The sequence below is a fragment of the Drosophila tropicalis genome, unplaced genomic scaffold (assembly GCF_018151085.1).
Source record: "Drosophila tropicalis isolate 14030-0801.00 unplaced genomic scaffold, ASM1815108v1 contig_593, whole genome shotgun sequence".
NCBI classification, from domain to species: domain Eukaryota; kingdom Metazoa; phylum Arthropoda; class Insecta; order Diptera; family Drosophilidae; genus Drosophila; species Drosophila tropicalis.
The window spans coordinates 11529780-11553793 of record NW_027173070.1 but is presented as its reverse complement, the minus strand read 5'-3'; the positions used below and the strand labels follow the sequence as shown (position 1 = coordinate 11553793).

At 36.1% G+C, this 24014-nt stretch overlaps 2 protein-coding genes across 2 annotated transcripts in view; both read right to left on the bottom strand.

Moving 5' to 3' along the window:
• Mmp2 (Matrix metalloproteinase 2) overlaps positions 1 to 8221 on the bottom strand; it is a 94479-nt gene extending 86258 nt beyond the window's left edge. The window contains exon 1 of the mRNA XM_068289072.1: positions 7081 to 8221. Within this exon, the coding sequence (XP_068145173.1) occupies positions 7081 to 7308 (228 nt within the window). The 5' untranslated portion in view covers positions 7309 to 8221. The remainder of the gene's footprint in view (positions 1 to 7080) is intronic.
• Positions 8222 to 15228: 7007 nt separating this feature from the next.
• Positions 15229 to 20988, bottom strand: Uba1 (ubiquitin-like activating enzyme 1). Its single transcript, XM_068288301.1, has 4 exons — positions 20043 to 20988; positions 17456 to 19174; positions 17083 to 17391; positions 15229 to 16466 (listed from the first exon to the last, which is right to left on the bottom strand). The coding sequence occupies exons 1-4, from the start codon at positions 20847 to 20849 to the stop codon at positions 15681 to 15683; spliced, it is 3621 nt and encodes a 1206-aa protein (XP_068144402.1). The 5' UTR covers positions 20850 to 20988; the 3' UTR covers positions 15229 to 15680.
• Between the last annotated feature and the right edge of the window lie 3026 nt (positions 20989 to 24014).

Here is a 24014-nt window from a genome sequence, read left to right as displayed (position 1 = left end):
CAGAAAAAAACTCACAAAGTTGATTTAATTTATTACAGCAATTAATAAACGTTAAGTGACTATTTTAAATCGCTTCTAGAAAATAACTAAAACGGCTTCACAATAGATTAGAATTACTCATAAATCAGTGAAGAAAAAAACTGATTTTTTGTAAAATATTAAGAGAGAAAGTCATCAACTGCCCAATAAAGAGTTCAAAATGAGATGAATTTAAACAAAAACTATTTGAATGAATATCAAACTGATTAAGGAAGGTATAAAACTGATTAAAAATGAGATATATAATGACTTTTATGATCCGGATTATCCAGAGCAACTCATTCCAATCTTTTCAGCAGCTTTAGTCATTTCTCTCGAAAATACATTGGAATGCCCTAATAAATGATTGCTCATTTAGAGATTTCCCTTTGTTTGGGTTTTTAATAAAAACTTTATCAATGGCTTGTGTGAAACTTTATGGTTAACTGATATTTAACAAATCTAGGTTTAAATTTATAATTATTTAAAATATTATTAAACAGGTTGCCAGCTAATGTTATGGGTTTCTTCTGCCTCTTTCTCTCTGTTGGCATGACTTTAATTATTCTGATAAAATTCGAGTGGCAAGCAAAAAATGAAAGAAATTTTTGTACGAGATTGTAAGCAAATAGCAAGTCATATCATTCATTCATATATTCATCACACCTCACGGAATTCCCCAGACCCCCAAAGTTATTTCAAGTTATTTCCCGAACAAGTGTCAGCAAAGCAGTAGCAACATTTGTCACTGAATTGACCCACACATATCGTACACACAACATTGGAGGGTATCGCATCTCATATCGCTGACAAATGATTTCACCTTAAATAATGGAAATTTATACAATCTCTCAGCGGAAATACATACATATATGTGTGTAAGTGTATTGTTTTTGTAATTTGTTTTTAATAATTATATTTAAGTGCTGGCTACTCCATAAATTAAAAACCGAAACCCCGCACTGAATCAGCTCCAGCAGCGGCTTTAACTGAACGCGTCATTTAATTAATAGCAATATATTTAATCTGTTTCAAGTTGAAAAACCGGAGACTCTGCAGATCGAGCTCAAGATCTTATCGGAGAGTGGAGAGAAATTAAATGTGAGTGGTGTGTGCGTGTGTGTATGACTGTACCTCATGCGTTCCGTTTAGTGCATTCAACTGGCGCTCAAGCAAATGTCATCATATAAGCCTATTAAGGCGAATTGAAGGAGGAAAAAGAATATAATCATCATCAGCAACAACAACAACAACAACCAGAAAAAAGGCCTTTAAGTATGTCATAAAAAAAGTAAACACTGACCGAGGGTACGGTTCCGAATTGACGTATTTTTTTTTCCTTTTCGATGGAGGTTGCTTATGATGAGTAGGATGGGTCTTCTTGGTCTCTCTCACTCCTTCTCTACCAGGAAGCCATAAAACAATCAACTAATTAAAGATGCCGGGCCCATCATTCATTCAATCCGTTCATACCAAAAGAAAGAAAACAATTATAACACAAATTGAGGAAAAAAAAATTTAATATTTTTTTGTCCAAAAATAAAATTAAAAAAAATAAAACAAATTATTGCATTTAACCTTTTAATAAGAAACAAATTTGTTTGCAGACTTTCTGTAGAGATTTTTGCATTTTAGTCATTCAATGGCAAAGTGAGACATTTGTTCAAAATTAGTTCTTGGAATTCTAACCGAAAAAATGTTCATAAATTGAAAGAAATTTTATTCATTGGAAAATTTTGACGTGTAGCTGAAAATTTACCCCATGCCAAGAGTGCCAAAAAGAGCAAGAGATAGACTAGAAATTTCAGCATTCAAATTCTAGGTACAATGGATTTTTTTTTAATCACTCTTTATTTATATGGCTTTGTTTCTTTACATTTCGAAATTTTTTGGGGTCTTCGAAATTAAACCCTTTGAAGAGAATACAAAAAAAGGTCAAACCTTGCATTCATGATTCTAAATATACCCGAATTCAGATATTGCAAAGTATGTCCAATTCGTATATACCCTTAATGAGTTCACGTTCCTTCTTTTATAGTTTGATTAGACATTTCACACCTGTTCGAAAACAAAAATCACCAATCAGACAATATATATTTTGTTCATTAAAAAGTACCTCTATAGTAGCAAAGAGAAAGAATGAGTGAGATGGAAATAGAGAACTAAGAGACAAAGAGAAAACTAATAGAAAAGAAAAAACAAAAGTCTTGTCGAAGTCTCTGTTGATGACATTTTCTTTGCCAATTAGAATTTACGAAAAGTTGCAACTAAATGGCAACAGTTGAGTCCACTTTCCTTCCCTCTTTCTCTTTCTCTCAGTGTCACTGGCAACTATATAAACAACAACAGCAGCAGCAATCATATTTCCATATATGTATGTATGTATCTATGCGATGCTATACATACATACATGATATTCTCATACATATATGTTGATAACTTCACTTTCTATATACGTTTTCCGGACAACTTCCGTTGTTGGGGGCATGCAACTTGCTATCACCTAACCCCTTGCCACCAACTTCATTCTCGGTCTCTCTCTCACTCACTCTGGTACTTCGACCAAGTCTTGGAAATTGGTCTTGGTTCGGTTCTGTTCATTTTTTTTTTTCAACGCTTACTTATTTGATTGCACACCCGCCACTCATAACCGGGAAAAATGAGCAGAGTGTGGAGGAGGAGGAGTTGGAGGAACAGTAAGTGCGTGAGTATATGTAGAAAATAATTCAACGAGTGTCTATGAATGTACATCGCCTCCACTATGTATGCATGAGTGTGAGTTCTGAGTGCGTTTATTGACATCGACTGGCTGGCGTCTCTATAAGACGCGACTCCCTCAGACGACATCGTCGTCGTTGTCGCTTGTCTTCGTCACATACTGTCAGTCTGTCCCGTCCACTCAACCGTTCGACCGGCAAGTCACATACTATATAAAGTCTTATACCTCAACGTTCTATGTTCTATATATTCTTTTTGCGAGGGATGTTCTTTTCATTAAATTTCCAAAGAAATTACAATAAACAAAAAGAGAACGGTAAAACCAAATTGGAAATTTATGTCATACAGTCGTCATACACTTTAAACACTGACGCAAACGAAAAAGTACCAAGATAACAAATAGTTCCGGATTTTCTATAGATTATATCAACATGGTTCCAATGAAATGGTGACAAAAACTACACGGAATATTAATATGATTAGCAATATCGATTTATCAAAATTTCTATAAAAAGTAAATTAAGCAAAAGAAAGGAGAGGTACAGAAGTTGTTTATGGACGTCCGCCCCCAGTCCTATTGCAACACTTTCACACGCAAAATATGAGCCCCATGCGCACCTTTCTGATAATCCTTCCACTTACACGTCGTGATTTATTTAAACTTTAAAGTCTTACAAAGAAACCCGATTGAAAATTATATCAAAACCAAAATTTGATAAGCAACATTTACTAATATTTATATAATTTGTTTATTTAACTAAAGAGACTTTTTTTAGTGTCTAAAATATTGCAGCAAAGCTAAGAACTTGGATGAGATTACAAAAAACATCTTGTTGGAATTACCAACTGGTTAAGAACAGTTTGATTAAGGTTAACAAAACATTTGTTTTGTTCACTATTGAGAAAACATTATGAGTAAAAATTGTTATCGAATGTTATCATAATTTTCATGTTGTTGTTATCTGATTGACTATCAAACATTATTATCTAGAAGTTTACATTGTTAACAACTGTAAGTCACTTCTGAAGACCTTCATGGCTTTATCAATTTAGATACAATAAAAAAGAAAATAATTTTATAGATATAAATACTCAAACTATTTAAATAATAAATATTTAATTTCATTATAACTAAATGTGCTTACTTACTCCTTATATTTAGTGTACCCAAATAGAAGCAACGACTACACCTTTATTTTTTGAGTGTATTAATGAAATTGAAGTTGTGTCAACTCATTGTACAACCCTCTTTCTTTACCTATAAACCTTATACAAGTATGACATATGGTTCGCACGCTCAGTGTCTCAGTGGCCCCCCGTATCCTTGCTAAATAAACAAGATGCGGGCCAGGCCAGGCCAAGCCAGGCAATGCCTGCGGTTGCAGTAGCGACTTTCACAGCTTCGACCCTTCAATTATAAAACCAGCAAACTAACCCAACAAAGCAACAACAAATAAAAGAGGATGCAAGCTTGCCAACATCGACTTTTACTATATCCTGGCAGTTATGAATCGTTAGAGAAACTATTCAATATTATTTGAGAATCTATGTTTAAACTTGGCTTCGTATGGCTTGAAGGTAAACCAACTGAATTATTGAACTATTATTAGGAATTTTTGGAAGAACAGAAAAAATTTAAACTAAGTAGGTGTGGATAGAAAGTTGATGTATAATACGAGGGTCTCTCTGTTGTAGAATCTTTAATATTAACCAAAAAATTAGATATTCAGGGGGGTTTGCCCCATAACGTATGCAATAAGCAGTGCAAAAATTTTTTTTTTAAATATAATTTTCCTTTAAGCAAACCTTGTTTATAGACAATTTTTATGACAGATACATATATAAAGATATACATGTAAATATTTGTCAAGAATTTAGGTAAAGTCAATAACCACCTGTTATCTCTATTTCCATTACTATTGGTTACAACAGATATACCCTCTCGAATGTAGAGGGTATCGGAAACCGCGAAATGAAAATTCTATTCTCTCACTTAAATAAATGCCAAGATTGGCAAATCCATAAATAGTTCTCCTCCTTTTCCTTTTGGGTTTCCTTTTCGCTTTCGCTCATAACAAACTTCCTTGGACATTATGTCTCGTCGCGTGACTCATATTCTCTCTCTCTTTCTCTCTCTCTCTCTCTTTCCCACTCTTTCTATCTATCTGAAATGGAGTTCAATGTCCTGGCGGCGCGACGACTCCTTGGCACAAATAAATTGCGCATATTTTGTGATTAAAATGGGCGCCCGCGCTCATTAAGAACAACCAACAACTATGCCAGAGCGAGACAAAGACAGACTTACAAGTCCAAGACCAGTAAAAAAATATCCTCGTGCTCGCTCATACAGTGAAAATGCATTTAAAAACAACAAAAAAATGCTCCAACCATGGACATAGCCATTGGATTGCATGCAGCCAAAACAATAAGCAAGCATTGTACTATGGAGACCAACTCTACTCCATCTTCCCCTCAAGATCATGCATAATGCAGCCGATATACATATATACACACACACATGCTTGTGCACTCACATATACATACATAAATATGTGTGTCGTTTTGGGATTTTTGGGGTTATATAGACATGAGAGCAAAAGCATCTGCAGGGGCAATAGGCACAGAGATGCATATGGAAACGGAGACGCTGGCGATGGCTATGGCGACTGGCAGACAGCTGGGTTCGCGTTCTCATTGCCTTATCTTTGATGGTGGCAAATGGCAGAAGGAGAAGTGTGAGGAGGGGGGCAGCAACATCCAGCAGCAGCAGTAGCAGCAGAAGCCAACAGCCGCCGAGCTACCGTATTGGGATTGGAGATGCATTTTCTGTTGCTGTTGATTTTATTTTCAACTGTTTGTTGTTGCTCTCGTTTTGTTGCAACTGACCTCTGTTGCACGCACAACACAGCTCTTCTATTTATGTATGTATGAGTGTGTGTGTGTGTATATATGTCAGAGAATATGCAAAGTTGGGGAATTCAATTTTGCCATTTCATAATGGTTAATAATGCATACAACGGGCAACTGACTGGCTGGCTGGCTCTCTCTCTCTCTCTTGTTCAGAGAGTTTGCAAATTTTCGGCTTGAAAATTGTTAATAAAATATTAACAATTCGATTGAATTAAATGATTAAGTAGCGTTTCATTTTAATTAATTGAAATTATAATGACTTTCACGTACAAAATTTGGCAACATAAATCGGCTTTATTTTCTCTCTCTTAAGTTATGTCTCTAAAGCGAAAAAGATTTCTTCAAGCTCAATGGGAATTTCAAATACTTAAATGGAATAATAAAGGTGGAGACTTATGAGTCAGTGAAATGGTTATTTAATATTAAGTTCATTTACTTGTTGATTTAACAGAAATTGATATGCAAAATGCATTGTTTATTCGTGTGCAAAAGTAGGTTATTACAAAAGGATTTGATTAGTGAAACAAATTCAAATATGTACCTTTAAGTTGATGTTCTTAGACTAATTACCGATAAACTGGACAATTCCTGTCCATTATTTGGAAAAGTAGTCAAAGTATATGGAAAATATATTTAGTCGATATTCAAACAGTTATAAAAATAAGAATCCTATGAAGCCTTTCGATATTTTTGTTTGAGTTGTATTAGTTGGTTAGTTTTTTCTTTATATGGATTAAAGATATCGAAAATAACATTTGATATTGTCGACAATAGAAATCGATAAAAAAAATTTATAAAAACTGATTATCTAACGATAACTTGAATAGCGCTGAGTCACCATGTCGATTTCCCGAAATTTTATTCAATTCAATTTAATTTATTTCTCTAGTATACATATGTAGTTATATTAATAGCGGTGGAATCGATACTTGTACTTAATTTATCGTGATAAGCAAACTATTATTAGTATTTCGTAAGAAAAACTTAGAAATTTATCTATTGATGCAGCGGAAAACTTCCAAACTCTCAACATCATTTCATATGAAAAACTAAAGAAACTGTATTACAGATTCTGAACACTAAAAAACACAAACTAAAAATCTTTTTTCAATGAATTTGTTGAACTCTAAGAATCAAATGAACTCCAAAAGAAGTTTTGACTATAAATTTTCTAGCCCATTAAGATTAGCCTCAATCTCTGGCAATGATTCATTCAGTGCATCATAAAATTTATATAATATTTTTTGACAGTTTATGAAGAGTTTTGTCTTTTTATGAGATTTAATAATGAAGTGTGAAATTTCAATGGAAATTTTCATGACTATAATTTCCTTTTTCTTTTATGATAAACAAAATATTACTATGTATTTAAAATTCTTTGGCCTGTTTGTAAAATATAATAATTAATAATCGGTTCATTAAATCAGAACTCACCACACTATCATCTGAGACTGTTTGCTTCTTATCAATTTTGTCCTTCATCAGTTGCTCCGAGGATGTTGCCGCCTCATGGTGATGATGATTGTGATTGTGATTGTGTTGTTGGTGTTGATGCTGGTGTTGTTGATGTTGGTGTTCTTCGATGGATTGAATTTTAGCTTCGGCACACACACGGAGAATGCAAAACACAGCTAAGGAACGTAAAACATATGTGAAACACATTTTCACATTTAGACATATGCAATGAGCAGCGGGAAAACGTGAGGAAACACTTTGGCAAAATGATTTTTGATTTTAAATTTTTTTATATATATTTTCGTTAATATTATTATTTATATTTTTCGAAATAGAAAATTTCACTTTTCACACATGCGCACAAGGGGGGGGTAAAATGTTGCCGGAACGGAAGCGCCACAAAAAGCCACCAAGCGGGGTTGACCACCAAATGCTTTTGCTTCTTTAGCGGGTTGTGCTCGGTTGTGTGTGTGTGTGTGTGTGTGTGTGTTGGTGTGTGTTTGTTGTGTGCTTTTGTTGTGGCAACTGCTGCTGCTTCTTGGCCCTTATTTTACATATGACGCATACAATTTGCTTCTCTAAGGGAAGTTGGTTTAAATTTACAAATAGAGAGACACATGAGACACTATTAAATACACATTAGCTAGGTGGGTTGTTTGATAGGTGGGTGGCTGCAACAACACTGTGCCCCACACTGACTCGCTCACACACACAATGATAACAAAAACACACACAATAATAACAACAATAACAAAAGGGAAGAAGAACTGGAACAACACTACGAAACCGAACAATTAATTAGCACGCGTCGCTTGCTGATGGATGGGAGTACCCCTCCAAAAAGACACTCCAAATGAAACCCACTCATATACCACGACGACGACTAAGCGGGAACACGAAGGGATTAGAGACCAAAAGGAAAGGAATCTTTCCTCTGAATCTAAAGTAGGCGTCAGTCGGTCTACGCCTCCGGATATGCGTGTCTTTATATATTCTTCGTATCGTATTATTTATAACATTTAATTCTTTGTTGTGATAATTTTTTCTTATTGTGTTCGTTGTTTTTTATTCGACGCGTTGTTTTTTTCGATTGACGGTCCGCTCAAGCAACACGCATGGTCTGCTGTTCGCTGGGAACTACAAAGCGAAATAACACAAATGCACAATGCTAAGAGACACACAAAGAAATAAAGCCAGAATCAGAGAAACACACACACAGAGAGAGAGAGAGAGAGTGAGTGAGAAAGAGAAGGCACAGAGAGTGTATTTCAGCTGGTCGTGGGGAGATCTTTAGAGGAAAAACGACAAATAAATAGCCTTAATGATCATTCCATACCACACCCGGTTTCAGGTTGTGCAACATGCTGCACCGTTCCATATGCCACACAGTCAACAAAAAGAAAGAGGGAGAGAATGAGACCTAAGAGCACAAAGAAAGAGACTCTTAGTCCACAAGAAGAGAGAGAGAGGGAGAGAGTGAGAGATCTGTCTAGCTAGCTGATCGTGGGTGCCCATGCCCCCAAACATATGTGTCTGTGTGTTTTTTGGCTACCTATTTGGTAATCTTCACACTTTGTTGTCAAAGCAACTGGCGCCACCAACAACAACAAGAACAACAACAACAGAAAAAGTATTGCTCAATATTATTTTTTATTATGGGAGTTCCAACGACAGACAAAAACAAATTGCTAATTTTTGATCGGGCAAAAGTGATTTATATATGTGCCTTAAGGGATTTAGTGTTTGAAAAGAGATTACAAAGAAATAGTGTGTAGTATGTATGTATGTATATAGACTGATCAATTGATCATCATCGACTGACTGACTGACTATAGACATTGTAAATTCAATTTATTATCACTTAATCATAGACCAATTTGAGCTCTATTAGATCGTCGGGGAGGTCGGTCTTGAGATCAAACGATAATTGAACAAGCAAATTGCAAATTGAAAGTCACAACGGATTTTTAACATTTCCCCCTCGTCTCTCCAAAAATAATCTATGACCCAAAACGTAAACGTAAAAAACAACCACACTTGAATGAAACATAACTAACATTATCTTATCAAAAGTTATGAATGACTGTACCAACTGTCACCCCTTCCTCCTCACATCCCACAGTCATGGTCAAGATCGGTCAGACTTCCGTTTCTACATTCATATCTATATCAGACAAATGTGTGTGCGAATGCTAACTACTTTGATATTGCAATTGTCTCCATATACTTATGCCGCAATTACGGGGGCAGATCGATAAAAAGGCAGCATAAATGCTGACTAACGTTATGTGAAGAGGAATGGGAAATTTGATAAGGTAAAACTTTGGGATGGTTGATGAAATGACAGGAAGGTTTAAGTATTTGCAGAGACCTAACTAGTTTATTTAGTAATACTAAAACTAAATTGGTGGCAAAATAATTTGTTCTACCTAAAATCATAAAAAGTTTATTAAATATTTTAAGTGTTTCAAATTTTATAAGAACTCGTCGAAAATCGGAAGTGCAGTGTAGTGGTAAAAAGAAACGGAAGGGGGCAGAAAGGCTTGAGGTTTCAAAACTGTCACAAGTAGAGAAAGTTCTTCGCTTTACAATATCTCCATCAATACTTGATAGTAGAAAATTAATTGCGTACCCTTTGGACAAGATAGTTTAAAATCTAAGAAAGGGATTTGGCATTTCGAAAAATTAATATTATACAACGTTTAAAAATCTAATCTATGGATCTTTGATAATAGTTTAGCCAACTTTTAACGCTTTAGGAACTCTTATTCTCAAGGCATTGTTCTTTTATTTTGTTATTAATCTTTTATATGTATTAAAAAGTATCGTATGTTTAACATGGGCAGATCTAGAGAAGGGAAATGATGAAAATTTCTTCTCAAAATCTGGAACACGCTTTCTGAAACCTATGATGAAGTTTTGAAATATTTTGTGGATAAAAGAAAGATCCTAGAAAGTTTACACAAGTTTTTAAACGGTGTCAAAGCAATGTATTAATTTAAGCTGTTGGCACTTTGTTAGTCTAAGAATTTATTAAAATTAGACGATCATAAACTCTTCTGGAATAATTCATATAACGGCCAGTTCTAGAAAAGACCACCCAAGGATGCTAACTTCTAACCAATCGATTCAAAGTAAGCATTATGATTAAAATTTCCCCATAGGTATTGGGCAAACCAGTTTGATCTGCTATTTAGTTCAAGCAACCCCTAATATTATAAAGCTATAAAATAAAACCCCGTAACTCTATACATAACTGAAAGTTGATATGGCTGTGCCGCTTCCTTTTTGAATTCTCTGCTGTTCAAAAGAATATTACGAGCAACCCCCTTGACATGTGTACATATATCAAGAGGATTGTGACAACAGCCACTAAGGTTAGTATCTTTCGATGTCAATGACTCAGAGGCAAATGTATCGAAAGCAAATGGTTGGATGTCATTATCTTTGTTTTGCGTATTTTTTATTTGCCATATGCTTTATTTGCTCCCCACTGCCTGCCTTTCTTTTTTCACATTCACATTTATAGAAAATTCAGATAAATGAATTAAAGAAAAGGAAAATTGAATCTTGAGCTTTGGAACGACAATTGGAGAGGGGTTTATAATCTGCTACTCATACATACATATGTACATATGTATATATATAACTAAAAATTCGTGCTATTACAGAAACTACTTAGTTGTTATTGTTGTTGCTCTTTCTTCCGATCGTGGGTGGATGCGCAATAACTCCATTTCACACAGTCAGCACGTTAGACATTAGACCGATATGGTAAACTTGTTACCTGTTGCCGCTGTCTTGCCTGTTTTTTATGACTCAATTTAAATATATTTTTTTGTGCAATGGAAAATTGTGTGTTTTGATTTTACAACATTTTACCAGCCAGCCGTGAGGTGAACAAAATCGGACACGTTTTTAGAAACGACAACAGACAGGAAATCAAAAGTGAATACTATCAAACTTTCCACACACTTTTGAAATTTGACTGCCTGACGCATTTTCATAATGGCCAGGCCAATAAAAAAATCACAAAATAATGTATCATCCGAACCACAAAATACAAAAAAGGAGAAGAAGAAGAGACATTTTTACAGTGGGACAGGAAATGCCAACCTAATTGTTTTATACTTACATGTACTCTCCTCTCTGGCCTCCATGTGGTTTCTGCGGGCCTATCTGACTCTGACTGATTCTGCTGTATCCGAGGAGTAATTAATTAAAATATGAATTTAATTTCATTCAGTTTTTTTTTTGTTTTTGTTTTTGTCACACTTATTAAGTGAACCGCAACTGCTGCTGCAGTCGTGCCAATGCACTTGCCTTGCCATGTCCGTCATCAAATCTTTCCTCTCTCCGACGTCCCTGGAGGTATATGTACGAACATATACATACATATGGCGATCATTTTTTGTTTTTCTCTCACTGCCTTGGAGATATTTTACATTTAAACATGTTCATTAATCACATTCGATGTTGGCTCATTATCATACAAACTGTCACACCGCCCAAGTGAAAATTGATTGAGTTAATTAATTTGAAAGCGACATAAACAATAATTATAATAAGAACAATGTGAAAACATTGCCAGAAAGAAGTGTAAACAGTCCAAACAGCGGGAGATAATTCCATTTGAAGTGTTAACGTACTCTTTTATACCCTAATAATTGAATGAATTTTCACAATTATGTCATAAATTTAAAGAAGACTCAGCTAAACCTAAAGCAGTCTAAAATGAAGTTAGTGGTCAATCGGCAGCAGATCTTAATTCAGCTTCTGCAACAAATTGCTACTCTACAAGGTAATTCTAAAGCCCGTATATCCCTATGGCACACAGGTCTAGCGTACGGCGTCAAATTCCATTATTGAAATTCTCTTAAGAATCCAGAACATGCTTCTATGCTGAATAGTTGAAAGGCCTGCTCATGTGAGTAACTCATTTATCATAGAGACCTCAACATCCTGTCAGTTAAGTACGAGATCTGGAGGTGTAACTTTTGGTACCGCTCCAGGCTGGAAACTCATGACAATAAACATACTTGGCCTTCGATATGCTGCACTCTAGCATGTGCACTAGGATTCTGAAAAAATGTCACCCCCTTGAATCGCCCTTAGACCTGAGAAAGGTACACGACCTCCACCTCCATGCCATTTATACCCTTCATAATATTAGCTTATTGTCCATTTAGGATTGGTCCATTTCATAGATTGCCAATAAAACAACTATACATATATAAAAGTTGTAAAAAGGATTTGTATTACTAAAAGTATTATAAGTCCATATATAAAATCTAGTTTATGAAATTGGCCATTACCCATTAAGACTTTATGACAATTTTATTTTAAAATAACTTTTCTGATTGGACATGAAGTATTATCTTCTAAAAGAACTCATATTTAATAAATTATGTGCCTTTTATACATTAAGAAACCAGTTTAATGATCAATCTTAAATTTTTATGCAAATAATGAATCTTCGAATTTGGATAAACTGTAAAACCGGCAAAAAAAAGGCACTCAATATCAAACACCAAAATATATTTGCTAGATCCCCGTTTTTGACTACATTTTTAAAGTTTCAGTTCAGTTTTCTAAAATAAATCTCACACAGAACCTGTCCTCATCTGAATAGTTCTGATTTTTTATTAATTTTTTGTTTCCCTGTCGTTTCCAAGTAAATTTGTGAGCTTAATTCTCAAAGGTCCAGAAAATCTCAATAGTAATTTTGAAAAGATGATTTACCTTATATCTAATCAACAATACTTGACTTAAAGCAAACTCTTTGATCTTTTTATTTTATTTTTATTTTTTTGTTGCATTCATTCATTGCAAAAGAATTCTTTTGCTCCTTCTTATTTTGTATCGAAACCAACCTACATTAATTCATCTCTTAATGCAGATCATGAACATATGTATATATTACATACTCTTAAATAAATATACCATGTTTTGACAGAGTACCAAAAAAAAAAAAAAATGATCAGTCAGTTGGTTGGATGGAATATTTCGTTGTCATCGTATATAAAAAAATTTGATGTATATTTTGGCCAAGCGCCAACAGGTTAACTACGTCACTGACCAACAACAAAGAAGAAAATCTCATGGGGAAATAATAAAAAAAAAATAGCGACACAAAAAGCATTTAATTCTAGGTTAAAGCGAAAACAGAAAAATGTAAACGATGCGGGATGAATGAATGAATTTTGATCTTTTGCATGAAAACCTTTTTAATGTAATTTGCATTTTTTCTTTTGTGTTTTTTTTTTTGCTAACTTTCTCACACCTGACTGAAGCAAAGAGGCAAAATACTTTATGGTTGGGTGCTTTCCCGCTGTACTACCGTGTTCCGGCCAATTTCTAATGAGTCAACCAAAAGATTTTGAGGTTTCGGTTAGTGACAATCATCAGCGCCAAAATGACGCACTGTCAATGAATAAACTTGTGGTTTAAAACGTTTGATGGTTCGAATTATGACGTATCAAAAGGATATGAGCTGGCGCAAGAATGATTTTACGATAAGGCCAAAAACCATTTTCGTGAGTCGTTCTTATCGAATTTTTTTGATGTATTAGTGATTAAATATTCAAAATTAGAAAAATCAAGTTTTGGTTTAAGTTAGGTTTAAGAATTTTCCAAAATTACCCACAAAAGAAATTTTAAATTCAACAAAGCAGTCTGGATATGGTTAAATGTTGAAATTCTTTGTCCCAAAAACGATATATTTTAGCTATTTTTGGCTATTATTGAAAAACAAAACAAAAACATACAAGAATAGCAGAAAATGTGTTTCTGGTTAGTAAATTAATTTTATCTGCGTCAAATTTATTTGAAAAGGTAAGATTTCGCAGGATAACAACTAAGGAAAAACACAAAAAACGTTTAAAAACACAGTTCGAATTCGATTGCGATTTGTTGATCATATACTTATGTTTAAATGTTAATATGGTACTGGCAGAAAATCATGTTTCAAAGTAAAATAAGGCAACTCAAAAAAAATCTCGAAAACAAGAGTTAAACGAAAAAACAAATTTCATTTTCGGAAGTGCAATATAAAGGAATATGAGCACCTTGCACAACAGGAAAAAAAACAAACAATTTTGTAAACTTTGTTATTCAATATTTATGTCTTAATAACTTTTCTTGATTCGTATTCTAAAGATTTTTTCCCAAGGCTTAACCTAATCTCAAACTGGTTAAAGCTGTAGACATATCCATAATGATTTCGTTAAGATATATCTTACTCCTCCCTAAGATTTACTTTCATGTATAGTGAAAAGTATTCTGTGACTGGTTTTTCGTTTTATTAACTGTATAATTTAAGGCAACTTTTTAGCTTTTAAGCCGCAGAAAGAAAGGAAGCTAACGCTGCCAAACGGAGGCGAGGACAAGGGTTAAGTAAAATGCAGAAGAAGGTACATAACTTTTTAGTATACTTCAGTTGCATTGCGTGTAATATTTAATTATAAAGATGCCTCTCATCTCTCCCATCAACGACACCAACGGAGAACGAAGAGGCGAGTAAGCAACCATCTAGCCAACCAACAACTTTACGGCACTTGCCAATTGCACTTTGGTGGCGCCTCCCGCAAAACCCAATGACGACGCACTGCATCGCACAGAGCACAGAGCAACGCAGCGAAACGTCTTGGGGTATAAAATATTTAATTGTGTCACGTAACTTTTTGCTAACTGAATGGGGGGCGGAGGTGGAGTAATAGAGGGGGTGGGATAGATGAACTTCACTGAGCATTACATCTGGATAGGGAGTGGGTTTGGTTGTTCTGTGGGTTAAATGAGATTACAAATGTAAAACATTAAATGGAATTATCCTGCCTGAATTACCATACATCACATCCACATCACATGAAATATTAATTTGCTTGACTTTATTGTTTTTATTGTTTTTTTTTTTTTTTTTTTGCTTTTTTAAATTATCGTTTTTTAATACAATTTGATTTTTATTTTTTTTTTTTTTATTAATTAATTTGTAGGCTTATATAAAAACACATGTGTGAAAGAAATCAGTTTCTGTTTCCAAAAATCGCTATGCTGAGCAGACAGTTTTAATTTCTTTTGTATAATTAAATTTTTTTTTTTTTTTTTTTTTATTCTTCTTTAAGTCGAGTCTTTGTATAATTTTTTCGTATTTTGCGAATTCAATTTGCCTTTCCTTAGAGGATTACACTCCCACACACTCACGCACACATAAACATACATATATGATATATTTATATCATGAATCATAATAGTTTCATCTCTCTCCATTTACAAAAAAAATAAATCAAAAATGCAAATAACATCCAGCTACACATTTAATTTATAAACTTTACTTTTTTTGTGTTGTTATTTAGACGGGTAGAATGTAGAGAGAGAGAGATAAAAAGAATAAAAGATTGGATATAGCAGACGAAATAGAAGAATGCCAAAGGAGCGCCGTCGTGGTGGTGGTGGTGGTGGTGGAGATGGTGGTTTATATAAAAATAATTTAACTGTTATATATATTACGAATAGGAGAATGATGAGGACAATGGGAAAGGGGAAAAGAAGGGGTTCAAGGGGCTTTAGGTGTATCCGCATCCTTAGGGCAACGTATAACGGACATAGGGCACCTCGACATCTTCGCCATCCGTGTTGTTGCAACAGATCTCAAAGACCAGCGAACGTTCATGTGGCTCAATGCGACGCTTGGACACCCGACGCACCACCTCCGACATAGGCAAGGGCAAACGCTCCGAGCACTTGGCTTTGGGCATAAAGAATGAATATAACATGGAGACGCCCTGCGACAACATGGTTATTTTCAATTTCTCTTTCTCATCGAAATAATTGAGGAACTCCTGCAGTGTCAATTCACCGCTAACTTCGAATCGATCCCACAATGTCCATTCCTTCTCATAATAGGTATTCTTAGCAGCTGACAACGGTTCAGAGAAGGCTACCAATGGCAGGGCAAGATTGACAAAACCATTCTTAAATTTAGCCAAATCACTGTGACCACCAATTAGCTTAATAACCTCCAGCACAGCCAATCCCGACAACACCGATGTGGTCGTCGCAATGGCTGGAATAATTTTACCAGCAATCAATTTGGACTTGTGACGATCTGCTGTGGGTATCTTGTAATTCGTTGCCCTCAAATTCGAACAGGCCACAATGAAATCCATATGGAAATTGCTATCATCATCCTTCTCGAATTCCAATGGTGTGATTTTCGATTTCTTGTCCGCATTCTTTACCAGCTCTTTGATTATCTTATCCACACGATCCTGATCAACCTCACCATCATCGAAATGATTGGCCGAAGCGGCTGCAGCAGCCTCATTAGTCTCAATTTTGACACCGGAACGCGGCTTAAATTCGGGTACCTAAATTAAAAAAGGGAAATAATTATAAGTATTGGAGTTTAAATCGATTTTAAAGGTTTATCAAGAGTGAATATAACCATAATGAAAAAGTAAAAGGTAAAAGTTTGCAATTTGGATCACAAGTTGTAAAGTGAAGTTAATCGAAATGTTTTTAGAATCTTATTTGGTTTGATACCACTTCGTTTTAAATCTTAATATGTAGGTACTTGAAAATGTAAATTTACACTAATTTTCATGGCACCAAAGGGTATGCACAAAATGTTTGAACTCTGACTTGTAAGCTTTGGCTTTATTTAGTTGCAAATGCCAACAAGATTGAGTATTTCAGAACTTGGTTCTTTAAATAGCTATATAAACAACCTGTTCATGCAAGGTTTGTCGCTTTCAAAAGTCGCTTCTAATGTCATTAAAAAAGTAAAGCAAAAATGCAAAGCCAAGGCATTTGTATATTGCTTGGACTGGCCTGGCTATCACTCTCAGTTAGTCAAGAATTATGTCTTAAAACTATCTCTAAATGGCAAATTTACTTAACAACGATTAAATAACTAATTGTTTAAGACTGTCATTTCGGTAACAAGTTCACTCAAAATTTTATTACTTTTCTGCTTATTCTTACCTTAACCTTCTGCACCATTTCGGCAATGACCTTGCGATCACGAATTTGCTTCAAGCCATAGACCTCAGCCCTCAAATTGGCACCAGCATAAATGTAGTCCAAATGCATGGGATCATTGACATCAAAGACCAGGGGATCAGGACAACGTTTTGGACCAGACCAGAAGGGTTGGCCACTCGATGTTACTTGCTCGGGTGGGAAATTGAATAGCAACTGTTTAATCTGATTGGCATATTGATCCTCCCAGTAGAGACGTGCCCATTCCACACAATCGGCAAAGGTGTTGGGTTTATCATCGAGCAAAGCTTTCTGCAGGGCGGGAGAAACAGAATTTGAGATTCAAATGGTTGAGGAAATATTATATAGTACTCACCTTGATGGACTCAAGAATCTCGAGAGGTTGAATGCCCGGCAATTTGATAATTCGTTCAATAAACTGAGGATCGGCTATATATTGACTTGCATTCTCAGCGGCTTGTTTGAAGACACCCTCAAACGAGTCACGTGCCCATTGCAGTGTATGCTCAATGGCATTGGGGAAATTCTTGAGCGTACAGATGGGTATACTCTTCTCGGGCGGATCCTGCGATGAACTATACGATTCGGTGGCGAATGGCACAATCACCTGGACATTGCCCATGGTTCCGAGAGTTCCCGTCTCCACCAGTGGGATGCGATTGAAAATGCATTTACGATCCATATAGATGCGAGCATCTACATTATCCAATGCATTGGCTACACCATCCAGTTTGCCAAAGAAATCCTCAGAGAAGACCTTCTCTGTCTCGGAGCCGACACGCAACTCATAGGAGGTGACCTTTACATCGGGATTCATACGCTTGATGGCATCAGCAGCGGTCAGAGATTTTGATTTCTGAACATCGTGCGGCCGGAAAAGGAACTGACGATTTAAATTTGATTTCTCAATGAGATCCATATCGGTGACAAAGATTTGACCATTGCCGACACCAAGACCAAGCATACCAAAGTTCTTTAGCAACTCACATCCAATTGCTCCAGCGCCGACAATAAACCATTTGGCATTTGACAGCTGTTGCTGGAATTTACGTCCGAATATCGCAATCTGGGCATCGTAACGGCTGCCCAAAGGCTGAGCATCTGCCTCGGTGACACCATCCTTAGGCAGGCATTCGACTGCATCGTAGTAGAACCATTGAAAGATTGGTGTGAATTTTCCACTGCATGCCTTGAGGACCTCCTGGGCCACAACGCCACCAATTGCCGCATCCAGGGGGCAAGTGTTACCAGCACAGATTTTTGAAAATTGCAATATTAACTGCTCATCCACATCGGATTTGATATCTTTACAGAGTGCCAAAAATTTATCAGCATCATCCTGATTCCATGGTTTGGGCAAATCTCCATTGTGAGACTTTTGATAAGTGGAAAGAGCATTGAAAGCCACATGCAATGTCGCAGGGGCATCCAATTTGCCAAAGTCCGAGATGAGAAACTCTGGGTCCGCTGAAGCCTGCTCCAGACTCTTAAAGCTCACCGTCTTGGGCATTTTGACTTGAGTGGCCACTCCGCCAGACTTGTAGACACCAAATGCACTAGTGTCCCCAATGCTAAATGTGTAGGGACCCAGAACATTGATCTTAATGGGTTGACATCCATTTAGCTCCTTCATACCCTGCACTTCTGAAAAGGTAACATAGTCCCCATCATTGAAACCATGTCGTGTCTCATCCAGACATGTGACCACACCCTGAGCATCATTCGTAACACTGGCAATCATGGTGGACACCGGTTGTGCTCCATCCTGATCATAGATGGTGAAATTCTCACCAAAATCACAAAAGATTTTGGCAAACAATCCACGCGTCTCGGCAATAATCAAAGCAATGCCATTCTCATGGGCAAATTTGCCAATCCTTTGTTGTTCCTCTGCATCCGAATTAGTCAATACAATGACCCGGAATTTCCTCAGGAAATCCTCCGAGAGGGGTCCAGTGTGCGATATGGTTCTCACATAGCTATTCAATTCGGCCAGAGAGGCACACGATGCCTCTGCACGATTTTTGCCAATATCCGCTTGGGTTAGATAGAATTGCGAAGATAGGTCATTGAGCTAAACAGAGGCAGAAGAAATAACAAGAAAATTAGTCAAAGATTTTTCATTGTGAAATTACAAATGGATGAGCAAGCAATCAAAAGGGGGCAGGAGGGGGAGACGTTGAAATAGGATGACTAAGTCCAGAAATTTTGTTGCAAACAAAAGCGAATGAGCCAACACAAAAGACTAAGAAAAAATAACGGAGATACTGCGTCAGGAAAGACGCATTTTAAATACTCTAATTTTAAAATCTAATAACATAAAAAAACATTTGAACTCTTATAGATTCTTTTTCTTGCAAATAAGACTAAAAATTTCTAATAACAAAACATAACGCACTTTAGATACCCTTTTTTTTTACGTATACTTAATTATTAATGTCCCGTAGGACCTTTAATTTTTAATTCAAAACACTTTCTTCTTCATTTTTCTTAAAATTTTCAAGATTTCACTACAAGTTCGCATTCAAGTGACATACATTTTTCAGTTAGGGTATGAAAACAACTGCAATTGCCGCGACACACTATAGTTGTCTCGCTCTTACACTTTTTCGCAGACATTTTGACGCAAGAAAAACAGAAAAAACGCAAACGAAGAGAGAAACAAAAGAAAAAGAACGGAAAAGAGAAATTCCTTTTTTTCCTCCGCTTTTGCAAAATAAGTTTGAAAAAGAATTGAAAAAATGAATTCTAACCTAACCTAAATTTTGATAGGAATTGAGAGAAACTTTTTTCAATTAAAATTGATTTTCACAGGGTGAATATTGTATAATTTTCATTGGATTTGCCGCCGTTTTGTCACGCAAATTATCGATTTTTCAACCCCGCCTCCCCCTGGACACACACACAGACACGAAGAGAAAGACACACACACACACACGTACCACACAAGTTGCTGTGTCATGCAGTGTTATGGATTTCACACCGCCCAAAATCACATTCTTGGCTATTTCCAATCCTAAGCCGCCTAGACCGGATAGCAAAATATCCGAATTGGCCATCCGACGCATGGCATCATGGCCGAGCACATAAAGTTGGCGGGAATAGAGAGACTCATCGATATCTCCACCGGGAGCGGCGGCGGCATTCGTATTAGCTGCCATACTTCCTCCTGCTGGATGGCGATTTGTGTTGTTGTTGCTACTCGCGTTGTTGTTATTATTGGAGGTGGTGGTACTGGAGCTAACGTTTGTGGTGGCTGAGAAGGCGGCGGCGGCTGCTTCTTCTTCTTCTTCGTGTTCCCTATGGAGGCTCTGATTTTTTTGCTCCGTTCGATTTACACCACTTTCCTTATTCACTGCTGACGATGTACTAACGTTGTCACCGGTCTCGCTTGCTGCTTTAGCTGTTGCCTCTCTCGCTATCCTCTTCGTAGTCGTATTCGCACACGTGTCGGAAGTAGACGACGATACACACAACTCCAGCTGCTGTTGCTTGCTGCTGGCTATTGCCGTCTCTTTCTTATATATGTCAACTTCGCCTACTGCTTTCCCATGATTTTCGCAATTGTTGTTGCTGCTGCTGTTGTTGTTCTTGCTACCGCCACTGCTGCTGCTACTGCTGCCAACTTTGACGTCTCCACCGCCGCCGCTGCATGAAGCTGAAGCTGCTCCAACGCCGGCATCGTCGCCGTCTGTCCCAAGTCTACGTTTTTTGGCCAGCGGCACATCTGAACTGCTACAGGTTGACATTATATATGTGTTTCACTTATTCTCACTCACTGTATGTTATTGTGTGGCACTTTTGATGTTTTGTGTAGATCGCGATCTATGTGCAAAAGTTATATGCAAAAAAAAAACTAGCGAAACGACAATAATTTTTGCCAAGTGTGACCACACGCGGGCAAATCCAAAATGTAACTTGAGCTGCTGACTCACTGCCAAGCTGTTAGCTCATTTTGAGTTGGCACCTGCGTTAACAGCACTTTGAGTGCTAACAGCACACTGTACTCTTAACAGAAAACGTTATAAACAACACTGGTTCGACTCGTCGGTTGGAGTTCGACTTATCGGTTCGACCAGACTTGGGTGAAAATGTATGTATGTAACGGACAGAAGGAAGACATTTCAGATCTATAAAACCTACAGCTACCAAATTTTTTGAATTTGAATTCAAAATTGACTTTAAAATTTTATAATATCGGTTAGTTTATAAAATTAAACTATATACATATATTCACTAATCAATCATTTTATAGTTTCAACAGAGAATACTCGAAATAAATAAACAGATCTAAGCAAAGGCAAAAACAAATATTTGATTTTAGTTATATTTTATGTTATATATTTAATAAACTACTCATACTTTTTTCTTTTTTGTGTATATAACAGAAGGTAAAATGAAATTAAAAAATTTATTAATGTAAATCATAAGCTAGACTTTAATTCGTTTATTCTTTAAAAATTGGTAAATCTTTGGTCTTAATAATAGATTTCATATAAGAACTATACTAGAATATCTGTACCGAAGGTTCGTTTTGCAGTTGGCAAACTTGCAACTTGCTTCCTTATTATACCCTTGCAAAAAGGGTATATTAATTTTGGTCAGAAGTGTGCAACGCATAGAACGAAGCATCTCCGACCATACAAAGTATATATATTCTTGATCAGCACGACGAGACGAGTTCAACTAGCCATGTCCGTCCGTCCGTCCGTCCGTCCGTCTGGATCAACGCAAACTCCTCCTAGACCGTAAGAGCTACAGAGCTGAAATTTTACACGTAGGCTTGTATATACTGCAGGCGTTGTATATCTCGGATTCAGCCGGATCGGACCACTATATCATATAGCTCCCATACAAACCCCAAAGTCACGAACAGTGACTTTTCTCAATAACTTCGTTATTTTCTATGCTATTATCGTGAAACTTAATATTAGAGAGTTTACTACGCCTATAAGCGACTATGCCAAATTTGATCAAGATCAGGTGACTATATCATATAGCTCCCATAGGAACGATTGGTCGAAAACAGTGACTTTTGTAAATAACTTCGTTACTTTTAACGCGATTGCTTTTAAATTAAACATTTCTTAATTTAATATATATGTTAATGACTGTGCCGAATTTGATAAAGATCGGGTGACTATATCATATAGCTCCCATAGGAACGATCGGTGGAAAACAGTGACTTTGATCAATATCTTCGTTATTTCTTATGATTGTAGGCCTTTCTTTCTCAAGCTTAAGCCTTTTTAGATAAAACGTTCTTTTACATTGATGGCTAATAGGTAAGGATAGAGTTACCAAAAAAGTTGCAAGGGTATACAAACTTTGACGCGGTCGAAGTTAGCCCCGGCCCTCTGGTTTTTAACTTATATCAGAAATCTCATCCATATGCATATTAATTAACATGAAATTAATCTTAGATATATTTACTCTTCTAATAGCAAACACAACTGGATAAAGAAAAATCATATTAAAATTATTCTATTGAGATTTACTTTTAATTAAATACGAATATATGTATACACAATTAGATTTTGTTTGGCGCGTGCCTTTCGGATCCTTTCAAAAACCGATCCACATCCTCTGGCTCTGGGTCTGTCCTTTTTCCCCTTGTTACGAGTTCAATATCCTTTCATTGCGCCAGCTAATCTATTTCTGTGGCCAGTGACAAGGACGAAACGGTAGTCGAGCATGAAAATGCGTAAATTTCTACGAAAACATAGCTAGAGAGTGAGAGATGAAGTGAAAAGCGATCCATGGACAATGGAAAATTGGGAAAATGCCCTCATTCCCTCTGATCTGTTCTTGATGTCTGTGTGTGTGTGTGTGTGTGGGGGTGTCCTTTTCAAGTGCTAACTGCGTGCCATTAGAAGAATGTGCCGCAACAGCTGCAGGACGAGACCTCTTTGGCTTAGGAACAGTTGCGTAAAATGCATTTTAATTTACAGTTACAGCTGCGACCGAGTTTAATTTTAGTCACTAACGATCGCTACTACTAGATAACTCCTACCGTCGACATTATCGCGTGCGGTTATGTATTTTTGTGTCGCGTGGACAAGCCGAAACAAAACTTTAGATCAAAAATTAGCATATAGCCTCGATCCCTCACTTCACCTCCCTCACACCATTCCTCCCTCACAGGGTGTGTGTCTGTCTGTGTCTGTGCCATATGAACTAGAATTTGAAAGCGGGGGTGTAGGGGTAGGTCAAACAGCTGCGATCCTTTTTTGTTTTGGCATCGCGTGCCCTTTCAAAACGGCTTTCTATAAAATTCTTTCTCTCCCTGCCTCTCGTCTGGAGGCTCATTCATCCCATATGGCAGGATCGGCCCACCCTATGCAAATTTTTTGGTTTTAATTTTATCAATTTATCATTTTGTGGCAGCTAATTTGAATACATCTGTGGATGAGTCCTACCTGGCCATACAAATGGCCAAAAAGTGACAAAAATTTCAATATTAATGAGATCTAAAATATATATGTAAGAGAATTGTAACAAATGATAGAATTCTGCATTCTATCTATGGGTTAATTGTTAAAAATTACTACAGATAATCAAACTGAAAGTTAAGGTGAATGTATTTAAGTGTATGTAAGTGTTAGTATGAATGAGTTAAAGAAAGAATGTATTGAATATTCACAATATAATTAATAGTTTAAATAGTTTTTGTAATCAAAGAACTAAGAACTAATATAAACTATTTTTTCACAGTGTCCTGCCAACACAACAACACGCATCCTTGACTATAAAATGAAATTAAAGATCATGAATTTATAAACATTAAAAAATCTAATAATATTTGCTAAAAAATTATGATTTTTCATACAACAAAAGTGAGAATTAAATTTGAACACTTATTAATAAAAATAATTAAATTTTAATTTGTTGTTTTAATAAATAGTTAAATAGTT

What these genes read in the sequence shown, in the direction of transcription:
- Uba1 (XM_068288301.1), bottom strand. Translation starts at nt 20,849, where the DNA reads ATGTCAACCTGTAGCAGTTCAGATGTGCCGCTGGCCAAAAAACGTAGA. An exon ending in AGATTCTTGAGTCCATCAAG is followed by an intron (nt 17,392 to 17,455) that starts GTGAGTACTATA and finishes CCCGCCCTGCAG; the next exon opens with AAAGCTTTGCTCGATGATAA. An exon ending in AAATGGTGCAGAAGGTTAAG is followed by an intron (nt 16,467 to 17,082) that starts GTAAGAATAAGC and finishes TTTTTAATTTAG; the next exon opens with GTACCCGAATTTAAGCCGCG.